Source organism: Alosa alosa, chromosome 2 (genome assembly GCF_017589495.1).
Source record: "Alosa alosa isolate M-15738 ecotype Scorff River chromosome 2, AALO_Geno_1.1, whole genome shotgun sequence".
In the NCBI taxonomy this organism is placed as follows: domain Eukaryota; kingdom Metazoa; phylum Chordata; class Actinopteri; order Clupeiformes; family Clupeidae; genus Alosa; species Alosa alosa.
The window spans coordinates 16,891,147-16,916,146 of record NC_063190.1 but is presented as its reverse complement, the minus strand read 5'-3'; the positions used below and the strand labels follow the sequence as shown (position 1 = coordinate 16,916,146).

The 25,000-nt window shown below is 46.1% G+C and overlaps 1 protein-coding gene across 1 annotated transcript in view; it reads right to left on the bottom strand.

The window, feature by feature from the left end:
* Window positions 1-3,129: 3,129 nt before the first annotated feature.
* Window positions 3,130-25,000, bottom strand: part of LOC125310497 (rap guanine nucleotide exchange factor 6-like) — an 89,427-nt gene continuing 67,556 nt past the window's right edge. Inside the window, 14 exon segments of the mRNA XM_048267983.1 lie at window positions 3,130-7,517; window positions 8,048-8,188; window positions 8,191-8,283; window positions 9,301-9,794; window positions 11,365-11,587; window positions 13,543-13,632; window positions 14,704-14,838; window positions 15,127-15,303; window positions 17,205-17,425; window positions 18,715-18,738; window positions 20,221-20,284; window positions 20,287-20,341; window positions 22,243-22,429; window positions 24,779-25,000. The exon segment at window positions 24,779-25,000 is cut by the window's right edge and continues 183 nt beyond it. Of these exon segments, the coding sequence (XP_048123940.1) occupies window positions 7,495-7,517; window positions 8,048-8,188; window positions 8,191-8,283; window positions 9,301-9,794; window positions 11,365-11,587; window positions 13,543-13,632; window positions 14,704-14,838; window positions 15,127-15,303; window positions 17,205-17,425; window positions 18,715-18,738; window positions 20,221-20,284; window positions 20,287-20,341; window positions 22,243-22,429; window positions 24,779-25,000 (2,149 nt within the window). The 3' untranslated portion in view covers window positions 3,130-7,494.

Genomic DNA, 25,000 nt, shown 5'->3' with positions numbered 1-25,000 from the left:
ACACACACACACACATGCACACACACATACATACACCAACCCACCTACTCAGACTCCCACCTGGCTGCCCACACACAACCACATGCACAGGCACACAGACAGACAGACAGACAGACAGACAGACACACACACACACACACACACACACACACACACACACACACACCATCTCCAACTCCTACCCGGCTGCCCACACACACACACGTCTTGTGCTCTCACTCACCTAAATAAATGACGTGGCGGTGGAGGAGCTGGGTCTGGGGAGTTGGGTCTGGGTCTGGATCAAAGACTCTGTGGGGGTCTGTGGGGGTTCGGCCGCGGCGGCTGCAGGGCGCCCCAGGGACCTCACACTGAGTCCTCTGCTGCAGCACTCCACTGAGCATCGGCCGGAAGAGAGGAGAGGCAAAGCACTGTGCTGCGCTACGCACCACACCACACCACACCACGCCACGCCACACCACAGACAGATTTTTGATAATTTCATTCTACATGGGCAACACTACAGCAATGATATGCGTCAGCATATGTCACCATTGATGTTCCACACACATGTGAAGAGTGTGTATGAGAGTGTAAAGTAAAGACCAAGAGTATTGATGTGAGTGCTGCTATATTTTCTTAATATTGAGCAGTGCCCGAGCACTGTGGATGACTCCAACATATCTCTTTGTGTCTGTCTGCTGATACTCTGGCAAAGACTTTTAGAGCTCAGTTCACTTTGGCTTGGGTGAGTTTACCACTGTGTACAAACTGCATGCAATAAGTGTGGCACTACCATTATGTAGTTACTTATAAGTTAAGCAGTTTCTAAACAATATGTGCACTCTTCAGAAGCAGCATTTTCTTGCTGTGGGAAATGAAATATAAAATCAGGACAAACAATACAGACAAATATAATCTCCACTTCAACAATAGACCAGAATTGAATTGGCTCCATAAAGCAGATTTGGCCCATTTGTAGCCTAATGAACTGGACAGTCTCCCACAGAAAGCATGCCTGTCTAATTCATGCCACACACAAATCTGCTTAACTCAATCCCAAGTTTTTGACACAAGGGACCAGGAGCAGCAGAGTATAAAAAGGATATGCAGTGCCACCATGTGGCTATCAGAGGTACTGCATCAGTCAACAGCAAGTTGCATTCACATTTTGGACCCTATTTTGACCATCTAAATTAAAACCCATGATCTGAAGCATATGGTTTAACTGCATTTAGGGTGTGTCCAGTCCACTTGGTTCAAAGGGGTTGTTCTTACGCTTCTTAATTAATCATGGGTGTGTTTGGGGCGTAACACCCATTAAATAATTGAAAGTGTTGTCTATTTATGAGAGTTATTTTAACCACAGCATCAAGAGGAGCTGAGCTCCAAAGCCATACACACAGAACACACAGAGGGACACAACATATAATACACAATCACACATACACACAATCTGTTCATAGACAAGTCCTCTCATGCTGACTGACTACTTGAGGAACTCACTTTAGGTATGTTGACAGCTAACTGTCAGCTAAGCTAACCACAGCCCAGAAACTAGTTCATCATCACCTATCACTCAAACAAGCTCATGGCATAATGACATTACAGATATTGACTTGCTTAGATCACAGCCAGTTAGACAAATATTCACTGACTGCTTGTCTGCACTCTGACAAAAATAGATCTATTAAAACATGCAACCCCAGGGAGAATTAAATCAAATCTTTGATTACAGACCTAATTGTGTCTTAGAGCATAATGTAAAAAACACCGTTGTCATGTGATCAGAATACAATAGTGAAATAGATGAGTCCACAAAGCAACCAACAATGCACTGGATGCAAAGAGAGTCGCTTCCTTGTTAAACAGAGACTGATTTTAAATTATCCTGGCCATTTCCTAGGCAACACAGTTGCTTGGTAATAGAATTTTACAGGAAAGAAAAAATAAATTATTCTGGACAAATCCACAAAAGAAGAAAACATATTGTCCTGTAGACCTACTTTTGAAGAATGATCATTGTATATGCAGAAGCACTTTGATCCTTGCAAAGTCAAACAAACATCCATCAAAAACAAACGTCGATTGCTAATAAATAAGTAGCCTATTAACACACCAAGTGTTAAAAACTGAATATAAAATGGTGAAAGTGCTCAAAGGCAACGTGCTGTCCTCCACCCTTGTGGTGCAGACTATATGGTGCCACAGCCATGTCAGCAGAGAACTTTGTTGCATGGTGTCCCCCAACAATTCAACACAATTTGAGGTTGTGGAGTTTTTATTCTTAATATAACTACCTTGTTGAACGTAACCACAATGCAGAATTGAATTCAGTAATGGTCAGCAAAAGAGGTGAAAACAAATAAATAAAACATATGTGGCTTTTGCAGCCCAGTACAACAATATGTGACATTTCCCCAGCCTTTAAGAAGCTGTAAGTTTAGTGATGTCCTGGTGCGTAACCATGTTGTTGGAGGGCAAACGCAGCTCAGCTCCCTTCGCCAATCTCATTTCAATCACTAAGCTCAGTGGGTGCATTCGCGTTTCTGATGTTTAATGCATGGAGTGTGTCTAATTTCGGGGAATAATTTCTCAAGAACTCCACTTGGCAGTGTTCCCACGGGAGAAGTGAACTTTCCCTCTAAGTGTCCGTTTGCTCCTCTGAAATATTCTCTGTGAACTTTTAGGGCTTTGAATGAGGTGCTTAACATGCAGTGCCTGACATCCGCTCCTTAGTCCATCCCCTCTCTCGCTCACTAATCACATATCAATGATGGGAAATCATTAAGGAACTTTCATCCGCGTTCACATCTCCAGACGTGCGGTTTGGATTCATATCTGCAAGTTTGGCTACTTAACCACTGATCTCAAATAAGTTGTATAGCTGGGCTGGATGATGATTCGGACTAATTCATGACCATGTTCTTCAAGTTGGAACGTACGGGCCACTTACTGATCTGCTCGAGAACACACAGAGTTTCTTGGTGATTGAATTAAACAGATGGGCGTGCAGAACTGACTTTTATGCCAACATGGCTGTCACAGTAGCCTTTCAGATTTTTACAACTTAATTAGTATTAACAAGTTTTTGGGCTGAATTTCAAGTCAGAAGTCAGAGTTGTGTAAAGAAGAAATATAACACAAAGATGACATTTATGGGTTTATTGTTGTCAAAAATTCATAAGTAGACTTTCAGAAATAAAATGTCCTTTTTCTCTTGCTTTAATTTTTTTGAACATCCTCTTAAACAAAATATAACAAGTATGTACAGCCACAAGTAGAAATACAAAAAAGCCATACACACAGTAGTCTTTCTAAAAGACATAAGTTACATCAGCTATGAAAAATGTACACAAATAAAGCCAAACGCCATTAGGTGAATCTTATGCAGGTGAATTAGCCTACGTGCAGTTCTGCTGCTCTCCCTCCTGTACAAGCACAGCAGCAAGGTCAAACGTCAGTTATTGCATTCCAGTTACCAGACACCAGAGCAATATTGGACTGCGGTCATGGGCCATTTACGTGAAAATAAAATCACTAAGCAAATCACTATCCCCACACCTGAAATGGTCCTCATTACTGTCTCTGAGGAGAAAGGCTCTGGCAAAAGGGCACTCACAGGCTCAACAGACAGCACAGAGAGCAGTTAAATGGACGATCTAAAACGCAGGTGTTGAGACCACTCTCGTAGGGTCTTTGTAGAATTGTTAAGGACTCTCGTATAAACGTGGGCTGAAGAACATTTAAAGATGCCTTATGGTCAACTACAGACCATATGGCATCAAATATATTTACTAAGAGTTTATATGGGCATACCTTATATTTATATTGATTATTATATTTTCATGAGTTTTTGTCAGGTATTTTTTTTTTATTTTTCATTTTAGACTATAATGTGTCCTTAAGGAAGAGTACAGTACAATGTTCTTAGCTAAATTGACATTACAGCATGCAGTTAGGTTAGGATGGTTAGGACTCACTTTAGCGCTGTAGTTTGTAACCTGTATACATAAGAACACTATAATACTAATCCTCATTAATTACTTTAGAACATTGTACCTGAGGATAGTTCATATTGTTTGGCCATGTGGACTGCATCATTAGCATGAGTTGTTTTGACAAATACTTCATGGCATTTAGCTGAAGAATGTAGACCTAAAAAATGTTAAGTTGGAAAGACAGAATATGAATGAGGGTTGCAAGGTCATACAATCAGCTGAACAGAGGAAAAATAACTGGAATGGGGGCATGGGGGGTTTAGGCGTGCATCATCGGCTTCACTATGTGTTTCGTGAACCTTCAGAGGAGGCGCTGTGAGTCACGAGAAACTGATCCAAATCTCTGCACTGCAATCATATTTCCAAGGAAGCCACAAAAGTGTATTTTAAGGCTAAAAGATAAAGGACTCTATTTTGAGCTTCGCTCCAGATTGTTTCAGGCATATTGAGATTGGGAACCTTCACAAGGTTGCTGGGGGGAGGCAAAAAAACATCATGTGCAAATGAAGGAGCTGGGAAGCTCTGATGGAGAGAGCAACGAGACACAGCAGGCTCTATTCTACGGGCGGCAACGTGCCCTGTGTTATCGTTCCTCACGACCTCGTCAGAGCCTGGATGTCCCGCCAGCGCTCCTGACCCTGATCTTCACCTGAACCTGGACAACGGCAGCAGAACTAACTCTGGTCTTACAGCAAAGCAGGGCTGCTGAGGATTACACTGACCCTGATATTGACCATAAACCCTGATCATCTGAACCTGACATTCAACCCTGAAGCAGTAGCGTCAAATAGGCAGATGGAATGGCAAGCTGAGTGCCCCATGACTTACATTTAACCATTAAGCCGGTACCGTCACACCGGTGTGACAGGAATGTTGGAAATTGAACGTTCTAAAGAATATCTGGGTTTATCTGGCTATATTTAACATGGTATTTTAGAACCGTACATTGTTGCGGAACAAAATCTGTTAGAATGGTCAAAACTCCCCTGCTGAAGGGTCAAGTCTCCTGGACATGGGGGAGGTGGTGGAGGGGGAATTGGGGCGGAGGATGAGGGGTAGTGATGAGAGCCTCAAACTGGCACCAAAAACAAAACATCTGGAAATAAATAAACTAAATAAATAACCATCCTCTGATAACAGTTCCTGGTATGCAAGACTGAGAAAATACACATGACATAGTAAACAAAAACAGAGTGAACTCAAGGAAATGAAAATGCTTGATAGATTCCTGCCCAGTCACAGCAACAGGGCAACTGCAATCTTGAATTTTTATTATAACAAAATATTACAAATACAGTCTTTATAGAGGACTTTCTCTTGAACTATACACGATCAGGAACATTAATTTATAACAAATAAAAATATATATGTAAAAACTGTATGTATATATTACCATTTTCAAGTCTTTCAATGGCAAAGGGAAATTAAAAAGACAAAACAATGTAAGCTTTGCAACCAGACAGCCAAAAATGAGATACTCCAGTTCTATCCCTTAATATAATACAAATCTGCACGTCCATGCCTTCTTACAAGGCTGCTTACATAGAAATTATATGAATCTGTCTTGCAGGAAGCAATAAACATCGAAGCAGTCTCTTTAAAATACTATACAAAAATGTACTTTTGTTCCAAAAATGGCATTATACCAACAAGGAATGGTAAACCAAATACACACCTACTAATATAAATATATTTCCCTTGACAAGCAGTCCTTGTTTATATTCCACTGTTATGTACAGTACACGAACACAAGAGCAGGAGCCAGACGTGGAAGACAGAGGGAGAATGTGTTAGGGGATGAGGTACAATAAGAACAGTTTCTGATGCTGCATCCACATGTCCTGCATTAATACCAACTAAAAACAATACGAACAATTTCAAAAAGCCATGATTTTCTCATTGCAACATTTAAAACTGACAACCACTGAGGCTAACACCAACTGTAAACAAATGGGGTTTCTATGTAAACACTTGTCATGTCGGCCACACATGATGAACATAAAGCTCTCTCGCTAGCATGGTTATACAGTGCTAGTGTGTGTGTGTGTGTGTGTGTGTGTGTATATGTATGTATATATATATATATATATATATATATATATATATATATATATATATATATATGTGTCCAACTGCATTCGAAGGAAGCTTTTGCTTTTATTATGTTGGTGATGCTTTGTTCTTTTTCTGACTCCGACTGGTTTGAGTCATACTGAAAGGAGTGTTTACCTCATGTTTCTTTTTTGAAGCAGACACACACAGAGCCAATGTGAGACACAGAGAGAAGATAGACTGGTTTCAAACGTTTGCACCAGGGACAGACAGCCATGCCAAGACCCTTTGATCTACTCCACACTAGAAGAGCTTGTCTAATTCATACTAACTCATTAGCGCGTCTCTAATGTGGATGCGGATGCCTTGATCGCATAATGTCCTGTCTCTTGGACACTTCCAGAGTGAGCTTGATTCCCTCTCCAAAGGGTCTGTAGAGGAGCTTTCTGGACTAGGCTTGGGTGAGATTCATGAATCAGACATCCATGCCATACCTACCCACTCCAGGTCACTCTCCACAGACCTTTAGCAGTAAACTCCAGAGACCAAATATTATAAATATCACCTCAAACGTCTCCTGAGTGGCGTGACGTGTCGTCCATTATCCCTTAGCTAGTCCCCTTGAATTTAGCGCTTTCAAAATGGCACCTTAAAAAAATTGTACTTTCTTGAAATCTGAATGACTGATATTTTTAAATCTAAAACACAAGACAGACTGTAATCGGGGGCCAGCTGTGCTAGCAATAGACCATCAAATGTCAGTCCTACTTACACACTTAAATCTAAACACTATGATACAGTGTGGGTCTGCACTGGGATGTTCTGGTGCAAATGTTTACGGAAACTGCCGGAAGCACAGCACGGCGCGGGTGGAAAAGTGGCGTAAGCTCATTTTTCTCCATTACATCCGCCCTCTTGTGTGCTACTTGGAGCTCCACCAGAGAATCTACGAGTGGAACCCTTCAATCCCACTGTTCCAGACTGCTGCTGAGGGTGAGCTAAGTGTGGTCACATACAACAGAGGTACTATTACAAAAGCAAATCGTTAAAAAAAAAGCCAAGGTTGTCATCATGGATTGTTTTTTTTCCCTTTCTCTGCACGAGAGGCCATGATATTGAACACACACACACTCCATCCTGTGCTATCAATTCAGTTCAATTCAGTTCTGGAGCCTGAGGCAAAGTGAGTTTAAAAACAAGCCATCCACTACTATGAATGGCCTAAAAACAAGTCTATGTGTGTGTGTGTGTGTGTGTGTGTGTGTGTGACACTGTTTGTGAAGGGACAGGTGAGGTTGCACTGTGGGCAGGTAGAGGTGCGGGTGAGGTGCGTGTGCTCTTGTCTCGAGGGGAGGCCACAGCAATCCCAGTGGTGCTCTAGCTCTTGTGAGACCACTCTCTTCTCTCGGTCTTACTCATTCGCTCATCCGTCCAGCGCCGTCCACCTGTCACGTGTCTGCACTTACACTGCTGAGACCTGTTCGTCTGCAAGAGAGGAGCCAATCAAAGCCAAATCTTGTCACATTGGTACTGTAAGCAACTATGACTATGAATAGCTAACTATGAGTAACTGACTATGAAAGCAAATGAATTACTAAAAATGTTTTTTTTACACAATGACATGCACAAGGTGAGACTAGCAGAGCAAGCAGTGACTGTGACCTCTTACTGATACTCAGATACCTCTTCTGATTATTAATAAATAAGACTCTTACTAAAAAAAAAAAAATAATAATAATAATAATAATAATAATTTTTAAAAAAATATCAGGACCATTCAAGCATCCTACACCCTAAACAACAAGATAAAAGCTGTCTCCTGATATTTAGTGGGTTCTGTCACAGCTGACAAACCCAGGAGTTTTGACTATAGTTATCAGGCTTGTTGACTATAAGACCCTGTAAGCACACAGCAGGCAGCAGGCAGCAGCAGCAGCAATAGCAGCAGCAGGAGCAGGAGCAGCTGGCTCTACACTGCTCTAGTCCCCGAGGAGGGGTCTGTGCGGCACACATACCATCCTCACTATCCGCTAGCGGCTGAGGGCCAGCGGCCACACTGGGGGGCCTGCTGGGGACCAGCTTTGACCTCTGCAGGGCCACGCTATAGTCGGGCGGCTTTAAGTGGGGCGGCCGCGGCATCGGCGGCGCCCCTCCTGTGCGTCGCCGAGCAGCGCCAAGCCCTGGTACCCCGGCGGAGTGGGCGGAGGCAACCTGAACCTGTCGTCCTTGGTGGGCGACGTTACACAGTACACTGCCAGCGGAGGGGGAGGAAGAGAGGGGGGAGAGAGTGTGTGTGTTTGTGGGTGTGTGTGTGTGGGGGAGGTGGAGGTGGAGGTGACACAGATGGAGGGGGGTGGGTGGGTGTCAGTGGAAGGGTTGGGGGTGGGGAGGGAATGGTAAACAAAGAAAAAAAATAAAAGGAATAAAAATCAATGAAATGTTCACAGTCACAAACTCCTATGAAAAGAAATAATCTACTTGCATGCAAAATGAATGGCACCAGCAGACCTGGCCTGCAATCTAATGGTCAGGAACTTCATATGCTTTGAAGTGGCAGTTTCAAGCTTTTAAAGCATCTTGCATGTAAAAGGACTGGACTGGGCAGCAGCGGCAGCTAAAGCATGTGGTGTGTGTGTGTGTGTGTGTGTGTGTGTGTGTGTGGAATGGTTCTTCTGTTCTCCGGCTACGCAAAGCAAAGGAACAGAACGGCGTCCACTACGGGCTCCTCATCCTACAGATCTTCATATGGGGGCCACTCATTTAATTAGCGTTCAAAGTCGGGCAATGGGCAACAATGAACTAAAGCTCATTTAATAACAAGTTGCTAATTTATTACAATAAGCAAGATCCTGAGGGCTAACATGGGTAGGACAGCACAGTGGAGTCCATGTGTACGACACTTAATAGCCTCCTTACGCCAAACCACTTGGACAAGATTTGGGAAAGATTCTTGAAAGATTGGAGTCTTTTAACGAATGCCCTCCATTCAAACTTTACTCAAAAGACTACAATCTTTCAAGAATCTTTCCAAAAATCTTGTCCAAGTTGTTGTGGTGTAAGGAGGCCATTACTCACTGCCTGACCTGTCCATGGCAACGTCTGCTGGTGCCATTCCATACCACAGTAAAATCACTCTACTCGTGGAGTTAGAACACTCTGTGTGCCACAGTGCTCAAGGGCAACAGTGGGCAAAGCACACACACACACACACACACACACACACACTGCAAGCATGGCGTCTGTAAGCCCCCGTGCGGCACTGCCTCACCTATCAGGCCCTTCTCTGTGCTGGACGTGACCGTTTTGTAGCTGGTGTCCGACGTCTGGGAGCCCTCCGAGGACTCTCCGCCCTGCGCGGCGGACTGCTCGGCTGCCCGGCGCTTGATGGTCCCGTAGTTGCCCTCATAGCTGGTGTCGGACAGCGAGCTGGAGGACGCCCAGCTCTGCCGCGACGGGTTGAGCTCGGAGCTGTCTCTGGAGTGTCGGTTAGCGGCCGCGGCGTCCTCCGTCCAGGTGTTGCCGGGCTCCACCTCGGCGATGGGGCCGCCGAGCTGCGAGTGGCGGTATGAGGGCAGGTCCAGCAGAGCACGCTGCGCCGGCATGCTCTGGAAGTTGTCGTGCGAGTTGCTGGAGCAGGAGGTCCAGCTGCCGCGCCCGCTGTCAGCCGCCTCGACCGAGGTGTGGTCCGGCATCAGCTCGTCCGTGCTCATTGACGACGTAAATGTGGAGGCGCGCGTCACCGAGGGACGTGCCCCCAACGAACTGAAACAGAGGGAAAGAGAGAGGGGGAGAGAGAGAGAGAGGGAAAGAGAGAGGGAGAGAGACAGAGAGGAATATTAAGCAATGGTGAGCCATAATCAATTTTTAAGCAGCAATGCCTAGTTAATCACTGTCTAAGCAACTTCTAGATTAAATATATATATATATATATATATATATATATATTACAATTAATATATTTAGCCACACCCACACTAAGTATCAAAATACAAGTAAAACGACCATAGAGCAGCCATATATTCATCTATGGTTGAATAGTTTTACTGTTGCTCTGCATTGCATAGTAACTATCATGCATGCAGCTATACACAGGAAAAGATGTTAAATTCCTTGCGGTTTTGGTTGGGGACTTCCCACTGCGACCGATCGACAGCCATGCCTAATTAATACATGACGAAAGATACAACAGCAATGTACAATTAGCTACCAACAGCTGCAACGCGCGTCTCAAGCTGTATCTGGGATCTGTAGAGTAAAATCATTCTGCTGCAGCTGTCTGGATTGACATGCAACACAAGGTCTCCTGTTGATACGCCCCCTATCGGAGTTGTCAAGAGTTTCATTTTTTTTATTTGTTTTGAAAGACTTTTTTTTACTGGAGTTGAAAATAAAAAATACAGATGGGACACAGAGGAAGTTCAAGATATTAAAACTATCTCAAGGAAACCAGAAGGGTAACATAATGCACAAGATTTATTGATTCCCCCAAGGAAGTGATAGGAGTAATTACAGTCTTTTCTATAAACTACGCCACCTACTCGACTGAATTAAAAAGTGTCCACATAAAAACAGCCCACCCATTAATCCATCAGTGTGCTGCCATGCGATTCTAATAAAGCAGCTTTGGTTTTATATGTTTGTGTACAAAGACCTGCCATCACTTTTTTATTAGAGAACAAGGAGGAAGTTGTGAAACGTTCCTGGCCCAGGGCGTGTGTAAGTATGAGTTTGTGTAAGTGTGAGTGTGTGTGAGTATGTTTACTTTGGGCAGGGATGAGGATGAGCAGTATGTGTGTTTGCAACATATGTGACTGTGTGTGTGTGTGTGTGTGTGTGTGTGTGTGTGTGTGTGTGTGTGTGTGTGTGTGTGTGTGTGTGGAGAGAGAGAGAGAGAGAGAGAGAGAGAGAGAGTGTGTTTGTGTGTGTGTATGTTTACTTTGGGCAGGAATGAGGATGAGCAGTATGTGTGTTTGCAACATATGTGACTGTGTGTGTGTGTGTGGAGAGAGAGAGAGTGTGTTTGTGTGTGTGTAACTTGTGCAGGGCTGACTGCAGTCGGCCTGGGGGTGTGTGTGTGTGTGTCTGTGTGTGTGTTTGTGTATGTTTACTTTGGGCAGGGATGAGGATGAGGCAGTATGTGTGTTAGATAGATAGATAGATAGATAGATAGATAGATAGATACTTTATTGATCCCCAGGGGAAATTCAAGGTCTCAGTGTTTGCAACATATGTGACCGTGTGTGTGTGTGTGTGTGTGTGTGTGTGTGTGTGTGTGTGTGTGTGTGTGTGTGTGTGTGTGTGAGAGAGAGAGTGTGTTTGTGTGTTTGTATACCTTGTGCAGGGCTGACCGCCGTCGGCCTGGGGGTGTGTGTGTGCGTGTGCGGTGCTGGCGTTTGGTGCGCTGCAGGGCCGCTGGTGGTTGGTGCCGCGCTCCTCGGGGGCGGCCGCCAGCATGGAGTCCACGGAGCAGTTACTGACGATGCTGGAGCGCGACGAGATCTCGCTGTGGCTCGAGTCCGACAGGTCCGTCTTCCCCGCCGGCATCAGCGCGTAGCCTGCCAGAGACAGAAGACACACACAACACACACACACACACACACCGAACCTGAACCTGCGCTTAATCCATAACCTGCTCTCCATATGCTCAGTGGCCCTTGGTAAAATTTGAAAGCTTGACTGACTTTCATTTTTCCTTTTATTTAGGAATTCTTCGATAAAAAACCAGTACTATATGTTCCTTTTAACCTGCATTGTGTGTGTGTCCATATGCTGTGTGTGTGTGTGGAGAGTGTGTTTGTGTGTTTGAAAGCAGAGCTGACTTTCATTTTTCCTGGGGAGTGTGTGTGTGTGTGTGTGTGTGTGGAGAGAGAGAGTGTGTTGAGTGTGTTTGTGTGTGTGTAACTTGTGCAGGGCTGGACTGCAGTCGGCCTGGGGAGTGTGTGTGTGTGTGTGTCTCTGTGTGTGTGTTTGTGTATGTTTTCTACTTTGGGCAGGGATGAGGATGAGCAGTATGTGTGTTAGGATAGATAGATAGTAGATAGATAGATAGATAGATAGATACTTTATTGATCCCCAGGGAAAAATTCAAGGTCTCAGTGTTTGCAACATATGTGACCGTGTGTGTGTGTGTGTGTGTGTGTGTGTGTGTGTGTGTGTGTGTGTGTGTGTGTGTGTGTGTGTGTGGAGAGAGAGAGAGTGTGTTTGTGTGTTTGTATACCTTGTGCAGGGCTGACCGCCGTCGGCCTGGGAGTGTGTGTGCGCAGCGGGTGCCAGGCGCCAAGCGGTAGCCGGCGGCTGCCAGGCCTCGGGCGGCCGCTGGAGTCCACGGAGCAGTTACTGACGATGCTGGAGCGCGACGAGATCTCGCTGTGGCTCGAGTCCGACAGGTCCGTCTTCCCCACCGGCATCAGCGCGTAGCCTGCCAGAGACAGAGACACACACACACACACACACACACACACACACACACACACACACACAGACACACGCTTAATACCGCAACCTGCTCTCCATATGCTCACAGTGGCCCCGCAGGGAAATTTGAAACGGCTGACTTTCATTTTTCCTTTTATTTAGGAATTCTTCGATAAAACCGACGCCTTATGTTCTGTTGAAAAGTAGTTAAAAGATCATTTACTGACAGTAATGCATTCAGTTTTTACATTTAATTATAAATACAACTTTTCATTTGGGGACATTTTACATTTCATGCTTGAACAAAGTAGTCTAGAAATTGAACATGAAGATAAAACTGTATGAGACAAAAACAGCTTTTCAAAAAAATGGTTTACACTCTTTAATCTATACTGTACTTTCCCTTCTGTGGCAAACTGCACTCTCAAATTTACTTATTATCACTAATACTAATTAATGATCACAACTTCATTAAAATGTGTAAATTACAGTCAAATGCTCCCTGATGGCAGCAGTCGTGGACAGAGATGTGAGTGGGACACTTTGGCATCAACTCACTATTAGCTCACTATTACTTCACTATCAGCTCACTATTAGTTCACTGTAGCATAGGTGCTTTATTATCCCTCTCCTCATCAGAGTGTCTTCCTTCTCTTGTGTCTGTTCCTGCAGAGCCAAGTGAAGGCCAGTGGTCCACCACCACCACCTCCACCACTGTCTCCACTGCTGCTGTCCTGCTCTGGCCTGTCCTCACACCTGACCACCTGGGCAGCGGTGGTGGTGGTGGTGGCACTCCTCTCCCTGGAGCCACTCCTCTCCCTCAGCATCCTAAATGGGGAGCTCAGCCTCTTCCTCAGGGGGGACTCGGGGCGCGGTGGGCGCCTCGGGGTCGATGGGGGAGACACGCTCCTCCTCAGACAGGGGGCTATCTGCGGCTCTGTCCCTGACCCTGTCTCTCTGTCTCCTGCCCTGGGGGTCCTGGGTCCCCCCAGGTCTCTCTGCTCTGGCTGTCTGTCCTGTCTGTCCTGGTCCTTGTCTGCGTCTACGCTGTTTTGACGGGTCATCAGGAGGATCTGCTTGTGCAGGAAAGCCCCACCTATGCCGTAGCTGCGCCCAGGACCTCCAGGGCCGCTGCTGCCACCGGTGCCAGTTCCAGTGCCACTGCTGACGCTGCCTGCCTTGGAGCCTGCAACACAAGGGAGAGAGGAGAGTCTGACCGGAGCTAAGAGACTTATGCACACTTATGCACACGGCCGCATACTACAGGGGAGGGTAAAGTCACAGAGTCGGATATAGGAATCAGAGTGAAAACGAAAAAGAACATTTTTTCTGATTCAATGCGTTTTCATTCCTGAGCATTGCCTCGAGACTTATAGTAATACATAATGTGTAAAGGGCCATTCACATCAACAGGGCTTAAAGCAATAAGAATATCTGTGCATGAAGTTATCAGAAATGTATGAGGATGTCATATATACTGTAGTCAGAGACTTTCTAATGTGGAGACACAGCACTCAAAAAATCCTCCATAGAAATGCATGGGAGAGAGAGAAATGCATGGTTTGTAACGCCAATATGGCCGTTGTCTACACATATCCCACTCCTTCCTCGGCAAAACGTCGACATGTGAATACATTGAGCCAATCATATGTTGTGTTGTGAAGACATCTTCCCAATCATGTGTTGTGAACTAGCCACTGGAGCAACATTGGTGTCGTGAAGCCTTGCGCACGCGCATTTCTGCTGAATTTCTCCCGATGAGTGCCCAAAAAGCGTTGCTATATGGCCGCCGAGTGGAGGGACTTGCCTAAAAGGTCTTTGCTGTAGTCTCATTGCCTATTTTCAAATCTTAAGCATACCAGTTCACGCCTGAATTCAGGCACGGTGCCTAAACACACTTTAAAGCCCTGCATCAAAAACGATATAACAATCACGGAAAGTGACCCCAATGATATTGTTCATCATGTTGTTATCATTATAGTTTATGTGTGGATGTTGACATTCTTATTAGCTTGAGGGATTTTTTTACCGTAATTGTTACAGTTATCGTTCTTAGTGTAAATGGCCCTTAATAACATAGCCCTAGCAGCATAGTACTGTAGCAGCATAACAGCCACCATATGGAGTCCCTGAAATGTGATGGTTTAGTTTTTAAATCAATGCATTTTAAATCAATGCTCCGTTTTCCAAGTAAACACCACTGGCACAGAGAAGCCGCAGGCCATTGGATCGTAGGGGTCAGAGGTCGGGGAGTGACCTTTGCGTGGAGAGCCCTGTGGGGACACCGTGGGGCTGGAGTGGAGAGAGGAGGCGGCTGACACGCTGTCCTCCGGCCGCTTCCAATCCTCTCCCGTACTCGACGGCTTCTTCTGCACCTGGGGAGAGCCGGAGTCTACACACACACACACACACACACACACACACACACACAAAAACCAACACTTAGAACCCTAACAAAACACACAAAGCTAAAATTTGATGTTGAACCAGCAGCCTTGACTAGCACTGAAGGACAGACAGACAGTCGGAGTAGGGGGGTGGGGGGAGACAGACAGACGGGGTGGACAGACAGACAGACAGGGTGGACAGACAGACAGACAGACAGACGGGATGGACAGACAGACAGACAGACGGGGTGGGGGGACAGACAGACAGACAGGTGGGGTGGGGGGAGACTCACTGTGTGCCAGGTCTTTGGCCAGGCTCTTCTTGCGGAGCGGGCCGTACAGGCTGACGGGCGGCACCTGCAGGACTTGGGACACGCGGTTCTGGGACTTCCCAGAGGGCAAGGCTGAGCGCAGAGACACGGGAGACATGTCCGACTTAGTGGACCTCCTCTCACTCAGATTCTTAGACACTGCAGACATGAAGAGGCAAGCCGTGATGCAACAGCTAACATGCCCAGACAGGTACAACCCACCCTCGGGCTACATGCTAACATATACATATCCAATACTTCATCATCAACTGAAGTTCGTCCCTGTTAAATTTCATTTTGGGATCATTACATGTTCTTCTCTTAGTCAATCTATTTACAGTAATATGGATTCAAAGCCAGTAAGTCAATTTAAATAGTCCCCAAAAAATGCCTCCAATCATAACGCCCCCAATCATTAGGGCAGGATCTACTGAACATGTGAATTCTTGAAGTAATGTAATTTTTTTTATATATACACATTGTTTTCCATCCCTAAGGATGTTGCATTAGACAGACCTCTTCATGGTATTTGACATGTAGCCATGCACTTTGCATCTAAGACCACTAGATGGCAGTGTCACATGGGAATGCTACTACTGCAGCACATCTCAAAGATCTCAGATGAGGACCCAGCAGTTGCTGTCATTTCATACTGACACCACAAGAGGGAGTCAGTGACTGTGTTTACTGCATGTGATCACCATTTAACAAAGCATCACTGCCTTGTGCTACTAAACCATATTATTCAGGGTTCCCACACCTCATTAAACATCATATTCAAGGGCTTTTCAAGGACTTTCCAGGCCCAATTATCTCAAATTCAAGGACCCAGCATTGTTTGACAAACGGATCAATGTAAATTACTGTTAAGCTAATTATAAACAAGGCAGCTTTTTGAGCAATACTGGGTAATGTTCCTGAGCATTACCCTGGAAATCCAGAGTTGCAGCGCTGCAACGTTGGAGGACAGTACAAATTGGTCGTAGTGTTATCCGATTGCGTCGAAGTCCGAAATCATTCAGAGTAAACATGGTCTAGTGTTATCCAATTGCGTGCAGTGAGATTTTTAAATGCATGCTTGTTGCCGCCCCTCGAGTTGGGCCATTACATTGTTCTTGGCCAGACCCTTAATCTTTCTAGATTATCAGGGTCTAGATTGTCCAGGCTACCTGAGCATTGCTATTCAGGCATATCCTTTAATATCAGGTTCTACATTTTTTAACAGGGAAATTGTCACAAACATCCAATCAACACATATGGAACCAGTTATGCTGTTGTCCAACAGCATTCCTCACATTTTTCTCACATGTATCACCTTACAACTTTACAGAGAGAACTAGCAGTCATTGCAGATGCTTGGAGACAACAATTAAAATGTAAATGTAAATGTATGAAATGTATGTAAATGTAAATGTATGCTTGAATGTAAACACCTCTAAATACCTCTCATTGGTGCTCTTACAGTGATGTCAAATTTTGTGGTCTCTTGACACAAGCACTGCAATGACCCATGTCTATTTCTTTCTTTTCTTGTCTCAAAATTCATCAACTTTCAAGGATTACAAGCACCCATGGGAACCCTGAATGCTGAGTGATGAGAACTATATAGTGAATATACTTTCCTTAACATTGCAAACTTTCCCTTGATAGTCGTACAGTTTATTCTTGCAAAGTGGCATTTGATTAGCTTTTGATGTTAGCTGTTAGCTGGATTTACCATTGGCCTGCTTTCCACAGTCAGCAGAGGAATGACAAAGACAGAGAATGCGTAGTGAGGTAGGTGTAAAGAAACTGGGTTCTCAGGTGCTATGCATTAGTCCGTCACACTGTCAGCAATGCAACTTCATTCCTTCAGTAGTTGACCAAGAGAGGCACGAGTGACTAGATGCAAATACTACTTTGCCATTCGTACTTCCTGTACAAACGGTAATCCTTTGTATTTGTGTGCTACTGTGACCAACAAAGTCACACACACACACACACACACACACACACACGCACACACGTGCACACACACACACACACCACACACACACACACACACACACCCCCAAACTCACATGTGCTGTAGGCGGGTTCACACTGCAGGGACATGATGTGGAACTTCTCCTCGTCGGTCTCCACCTGCAGGTTGGACAGGTACTGCTTGACCTTGCGGGCCATCTGCGCGTCCTCGTACAGCTTCTTGGCGTTGAGCAGCGAGCTGCGCCGCACACGCTTCTTATGGGCACCCACCTGGACGTCCAGCATGTTGGAGTTAGTGCTGCCCTGACTCAGTGACCTGAGAGGGACAGACAGGGAGGAGAGGGGGGGAAGGAAAGGAGGGAGAGAGAGGAGAGGAGAGAGGGAAGAAGAGAGGGGAGGATAGAGACAGAGAAAGACAGAACAAGAGAAAGAGAGAGGGAGAGAGAGAAGGGAAAAGAGGGGAAGGATAGACAGAGAAAGAGAGAATGAGAGAAAGAGAGGGAGAGAGAGAGGGGAAGGACAGACACAGAAAGAGAGAATGGGAGAAAGAGAGGAAGAGAGAGAGGGGAAGGACAGACACAGAAAGAGAATGGGAGAAAGAGAGAGGGAGAGAGAGAGGGAAAGTATAGACACAGAAAGAGAGAATGAGAGAAAGAGGGAGGGAGAGAGAGAGGAAGGATAGACACAGAAAGAGAGAGAAAAAGAGAGAGGGGAGGAGGAGAGAGAAAGCGAAAGAAGGGGTAGACAGAAAGTGAGCAAGAAATGGAGAGAGGAAGAGAGAGATGGACCAGGTATAGAATGCCAGACAAAGAACAAAGAAAGAGACAGAGAGAGAGAGGGAGAGAAGGGAGAGAGAGATGGACCAGGTATAGAATGCCAGACAAAGAACAAAGAAAGAGACAGAGAGAGAGAGGGAGAGAGAGAGAGAGAGAGAGAATAATGGGAGGATGGAGGATGGGAACAAAGAGAGAAATCTGATTGTTAGCCTCCCACGTAAGGTTAGTGGAGATGAAGTCATTACACAGCTCATGCTTTCTGCGCAGGTCCGCAGATCATCCACGGAGCATAATTATTCTGGACCACATCAAAGTGACACGCGCCCTGTCACCCGGCCTATTCTGGCGCCTTTTCACGGCCTTTGAAGTCAGTGCCGCGCGTACTCAAATGCAAATTCTTTCTGCTGTCAGCTTGTCTGTCTGTCGCAAACGGGTTAATGTAACCATGCATGAAAACCAGGGATTCACATTCAATGGTGTATCATGCTTAAAATAACTCAATACAATAAATCCACGGGAAAAGTAATTAGAAAAAAAAGAAAACATTGTCTGAATGGGAGAAAATTGGGTTAGAGGATGAAGGGCTTAAATGAAACAGGAGTCAGGCTTGCGAAACTCGACTACAGCTGTTCTCGTTGATATATATATATATAAAAAAAAGGGAAGCGAATGCAGATGCTTTGTTGAGATGCGCCCAGGGCTCTGGAAGGAGGTTAAGGAGGAGGAGGAGGAGGAGGAGGATGGCATGGATGATGCATGTTTCTGTCTCAGGCGGGCATGCAGGCTGGCACCACGTGCACCATGCTGGCCGCAGTGCCACCACACTTACCCTAAGCTCTTCCACCTCTTCTTCCTGCAGGCGAGACCCATGAAGGGTGAGGTGAGGTAGAGATAGAGGGAGACAGATACAGAGAGGATGTTTTTTTTTTACACACACACACACACACACACACACACTGGGACGGACAGGATCAGATGTGAGAGTGTGTACACACAGGCACAAAGGAGAACACAAACACAGATGTAGGGAAGGACAGCTGAAGGTGGGGGGGGGGACAGCAGACAGGACCTGCCCCCAAACTCAAACATCGTTTACACAGCGACCCTCACTCAGGACAGTCTAAATCCCGACTCATCCAGAGGATCAGCTGTTTGATAGCAGTCCCATGCTGTATGACTGTAATGCAATCAAACAGAGGTGTAAAAGAGGATCTATCCATTCCCCAAAAAGGAAATGAGGGGCGACTTAAACCAAAACTCTGGCTATTTTTAAAATAGATCTCTGTTTCTCGAGGTCACTGAGTACTGTCGATACAAAAAAAAAAAAAAAAAAAAAAAAAAAAATAGACCAGTGCAACAGCTAGAGCAGCCAGGCAGCTACAGTGCTACACTCAGGGGGCATTTTAAAATGAGTTATCCTTTAAACAAACATAACAGTAACAATTAACAGTAGCCTACAGAAAGTCAAAGACCTCAGACACCCCAGGCACATTACATTGTACATGTTTTTCAAGCAATGGACAGATTTCTTGGTTTTCCAAAATATTTTTTTTCTCCAAAGAATACTCTGCTCTCACTGTAAAGGATTTCAGATTTCAGATTTTAAGTCTCAACTGAAGCCTGTAATTCTAACCTCATTCTGCATACTTCAGTGATGCCATAATGTAACATGGCTAAATGATCAATATGCATCTGTTCTACAGATAAAGGGTCTCTCAGACTGTAGCCTTAATGACACAGTAGGACGCTTGTTGGACAATCCTCAAAAACATTACAGGGAACAAACTGGTTGAACTTAACTTAAACAGATGGTTATTTGTCACTGTCGGAGATCCTTTACTCGCATTGGTGGACCTATACTCTCTCCGGTCCTTTGATGGCAGTACTGTCCATCTGAACAGCCAAGAATGTTGTCTAGCATATCATTACGCGTCACAAAAGAATCGCTAATACGCAGCTCTCAGCTTGTGCAAATCACATGCTGCACAGCGGCTACACACATATTTCTGTGTGGCCAAAGGCGTCATGTGATTACACTGCACAGAGGAAGAAGTTAGCCGTCGTCCACTCTGAGCCGTCTCTGAGGGAATCCCCTGAGGCTCCTCATAATAACTTTCTTTTATTGAATGGGCGTGGCAGCCCAAGACTGACAGCTTCCTGGCTCTCAGGCCAGCTGCTACAGCTGGGGAGAGGGGAGTGACTGAGCCCCTGTGGGGTGGCACAGACTTGTCAGTGGCACGATGCCAGGAAGTCTGAACTGGCACAGCAGGCAGCGGACAGGAGCAGGGGGCACAGGGGTCAGGGGACATGGGGTCGGGGGTGGGTGGGGACTCACCTCTGTCGGAACATGAGGGCGGGGTCCATGTTGGCCGAGGTCATCGCTGCGATGCGGATCTCATGGCGATCATCCGCCAGCTACCGAGAAGTTGCAGGCCGTCCGACATTCAAGGTCGTTCCTGAAGATAAAAAATGGGCTCAGCTTCAGCAACACGTCAGCGTGTTTTTAAAGACACACACTCACATGCATACACGCACGCACACACATTCACTTCAAACCCTGCCAGCAACAAAAAAACACCTTCTAAAAATAAAGCTCTCTCGGCGGAGCAGAGCAAGTAGACTGGAAATGGAAAGGAGGAGGAGAGGAGGGAGAGGAGGAGGAGGAGAGGAGGAGAGGAGAGGAGGAGAGGAGGAGAGGAGGGAGAGGGAGGAGGAGGAGGAGGAGGAGAGGAGGGGAGAGAGGAGGAGAGAGGAGGAGAGGAGGGAGGAGGAGAGGAGAGGAGGGGAGTAGAGGAGAGGAGAGGAGGAAAGGAGAGGAGGAGGAGAGGAGAGGAGAGGAGGGAGAGGAGAGGAGGAGAGAGGAGGAGGAGGAGGAGGGAGTAGAGGAGAGGAGAGGAGGGGAGTAGAGGAGAGGAGAGGAGGAAAGGAGAGGAGGAGGAGGGGAGTAGAGGAGAGAGAGGAGGAGGAGAGGAGGAGGAGGAGGAGGAAGGAGGAGGAGGAGTGGGGAGAGGGAGGAGGAGGAGGAGTGGGGAGAGGAGGAAGGAGAGAGGAGGAGGAGGGAGTGGGGAGAGGAGAGGAGGAAAGGAGGAGGGGAGTAGAGGAGAGGAGAGGAGGAAAGGAGAGGAGAGGAGGTGGGGAGAGGGAGGAGGAGGAGGAGTGGGGAGAGGAGGGAGGAAAGGAGGAGGAGGAGGGAGTGGGAGGAGGTGGGGAGAGGAGGAGGAAAGGAGGAGGAGAGAGGAGAGAGAGGAGGAGGAGGGAGTAGAGGAGAGGAGGGAGGGAGGAGAGGAGGAGTGGGGAGGGAGGAGGGAGTAGAGGAGAGGAGAGAGAGGAGGGAGGAGGAGGAGGAGGAGAGGAGGAGGAGGAGGAGGGAGTAGAGGAGAGGAAAACAGAAGTGAAAGGCCTGACTTGGTCTCTCCTGAGAGGATGTGCTGACGAGGGAGAGCACTGAATGCAGCAATACTATAAGCACCATTACACAGCAGTAATGGTTCTTTAATTCATAAATAAACCAGTTAACGTGTTCGGAACCTTTGAATAGTCAGCAGGAAGACAAAGAAAGCCAAAAAGCAGCCTGTACCTAAGTAATGAAATGCCCAGATCTTTTATTACTTCATTTTCAACATTAAAGATGCACACTAAACTACTTTTTGAAAATCTGGTGGGCAAAATCAAAACTTAATCTTATAATATAAAATGTTAGACACTGTTGGCTGTCTGAGATAGAAATCGTTCTCAAAAGAGTGCAAGTCTTGAAAGATTGAGTGCAAAGTCTATACTTAACAATGTAGGGATTTCCACCTTTTCAACCCACCTTCAGGACTAAATAAAACATGGAGCAGACGGAGGCAAAATGGTGTGAGTGTGTCAAGTGTGTGTGTGTGTGTGTGTGAGAGAGAGGAGAGAGGAGAGGAGAGGAGAGGAGGAAAGGAGGAAAGGAGAGGAGAGGAGAGGAGGGGAGAGAGGAGAGAGGAGAAGAGAGAGATAGAGATATCAAAAGGCTGGTACAAAACAGTGTAGTGTGTTTGTGTGAGTGTGTCAGGTGAGTGGTGACGTGAGGTCCATTGTTAAAACGGAGAAGAAGGGAATAATGGGCACCTCTGTGTGTGTGTGTGTGTGTGTGTGTGTGTGTGTGTGTGTGTGTGTGTGTGTGTGTGTGTGTGTGTGTGTAATGTGTACACCTGTGTAGGGAAGGTGAGGTCCTTTCTCTAATAAATGGGGAAGAGCCGACGATGGGTGGCTCTGTGTGTCTGTGTGTGTGTGTGTGTGTGTGTGTGTGTGATGCGACCGCAGGAAGGTGAGGTCCCCTTGACGATCGGGAAGAGGGATGTACGGCCCCAGGTGTCTGTGTGTATATGACCAGTAGGAAGGTGAGGTCCTTCTTGACGACGGGGAAGAGGGGGAGATGGGTACGTACGCTCCAGCTGCTCAGCACGCTAAGGGGCACTTGGGTCATATTATGGGATCTGGTCTAAGATGTCCCGCAGGTCGAACAGCTTCTCTCAGACTATTAAGCAGTCTCCATGAACGGTGCCAGGTTCAGACCACTGCAGATACACACACACACAAACACACACAAACACACACACACAGCAATGGGTTGAGCGTGAGTGGGAGAGAGTATATGTGCTTTTGTGCAAGCCTGTGTATGTGTGTGTGTGTGTAATATATGTGGGATGTGTGTGTGTATGCATGCATGGGTGAGAGAGAGTGTGTTTTTGCATGCCATGTGTGTGTGCTTGTGTGTCTGAATGTGTGGGGTGTGTCTGTGTATTTATGTGTGCGTAACAGATAGAGAGAGAGAGAGAAAGAAAGAAAGAAAGAAAGAAAGAGAGAGGGGGCATTTTATGTATGCATGTGTGTGTGTGTGTGTGTGTTTGTAAGAACGCAGCTGCTGGGCACTGCAGCTTAAGGTGTGGCTGCAGAGGAGGCTGAGCATGCAGCCCATGAAGCAGCGAGAGAAACTGCAGAGCCTCACACCAACAAACAAACAAACAAACAAACAAACACAGTCAGATACCGCAGAGCCCCACACCAACAAACAAACACAGTCAGATACCGCAGAGCCTCACACAAACAAACAAACAAACACAGTCAGATACCGCAGAGCCTCACACAAACAAACAAACAAACACAGTCAGATACCGCAGAGCCTCACACAAACAAACAAACAAACAAACAGTCAGATACTGCAGAGCCTCACAAACAAACAAACAAACAAACAGTCAGATACCGCAGAGCCTCACACCAACAAACAAACAAACACAGTCAGATACTGCAGAGCCTCACACAAACAAACAAACATAGTCAGATACCGCAGAGCCTCACACCAACAAACAAACAAACACAGTCAGCAGAGCCTCACACAAACAAACAAACATAGTCAGATACCGCAGAGCCTCACACAAACAAACAAACAAACAAACAAACAAACAAACACAGAGGTAAGGAGGCGCATGAGCTCATTTTAATTCCAAAGGCCAAAGGAACTTTATCAGGATGCCTAGTATTCTGGATAAAAATATGCCTGCCTCTATGGCAATTTAACATAGGGGTGCCAATACATATGACGCCTGTATTTTAAGGAAGAACATTTATTTATTTATGATACATTATTCATTCACAAAGAAAATTGGTGTCCATTGGTGTCATTTTTGTACTTAAGGCATTAAGATAAATTTCCAAAAGATGATTTTATATTCCTCTTTTTAGTCAACTTTAGCATGGATGCCAACACTTTTAACCATCACTGAACATACACACACACACAAGCAAGCAAGGCAACACCAACATTCTCAAACCCACAGTATCCTCTTCGCATGACTGATCTGAACCTGCTGTACACCCTCTCTCTCTGAACCTGCTGTACACGCTGTCTCCCTCTCTCTCTCTGAACCTGCTGTACACCCTCTCTCTCCCTCTCTCTCTCTGTCTCTCTCTCTGAACCTGCTGTACACGCTCTCTCTCTCTCTCTCTCTGTCTCCTACAGTCCTACCACCCTTCAGCTACTAAGACTTGAGAGTCCAAATCACTACGAGCAGCATAATGACAAAAGGCTAAGAGAGCCTCTCCAACCTCCTCTAAGACTCTTCTACTCTCAAGACCGCATTCCTGATACCCCAAAAGAGGCAGAGTGGAGGTGTTTTACCCCTGGGGAGGGGATGGGGTAGATTATACTGTAGAGTGGGTAAGGAGAGGGACACACTCTGATGAGACACTGTGCTAGACTCTGTTCTCTGGCTGTGCCTGTCTGCTGTAGAGAGGCCAGTACACAAATGTATAGATACCTGCATGAGGTCATTGGCAAACAGCATGCAAACAAGCACACACACACACACACACACAAACCAGAGACACACACACACACACAAACAAACAGAAACGAGGCACACACACACACACACACAAACGCAAACATGCTCACACACACACACACACTCTCACACACACACGAGAAACACACACACACACACACACACACACACACACACACAGTAGAAAAAGTAAATACACACGAGAGAGAAACACACACATAGACACACTAGCACACAAGCGCGCACACTTGCATACACAAACAGCAAGGCCACAAGCCTGCCTCTCGATGATGTCAGTGTCCTCGCGGCAGTAATAACGACAGTACAATGAAGCTATTGATTTACGATGGCAGCGGCTAAGCAAACCATCCAGCAGAAACGCAAACAATCAATTCCAGCCAGAGATGCGCTCATTTATTATGAAAAGAGACCTACGGAGGCACAGAAGGCGAACAGAACAGCCAGCCCAGCACAAACAAGCATCATGAGACTAACAGCAAGGTTATGACACGGGGCACGGGGCCAGGAGCATCATGGGTAATCTGAAGGTCTCCCAGGGACGGGTGTGGAGCGGAGGCGTACCTGATGATGGCGAACATGGAGTTGAAGTTCTTGCACTCGCGGCAGTGCAGGGCGATCTTGATGAAGAGCTTGATGGTCTTCATGCGCTTCATGGTGTTAGGCTCGCGCAGGATCTCCGTGGCGACCCAGAACGTCTCCTGGTTGATGATCTCCTCGAACTGCTTCAGGTGGGTCAGGCCGGCGTCATCTCTCGCCACTCTGTACGTGCCGTCCAGCTTGAAG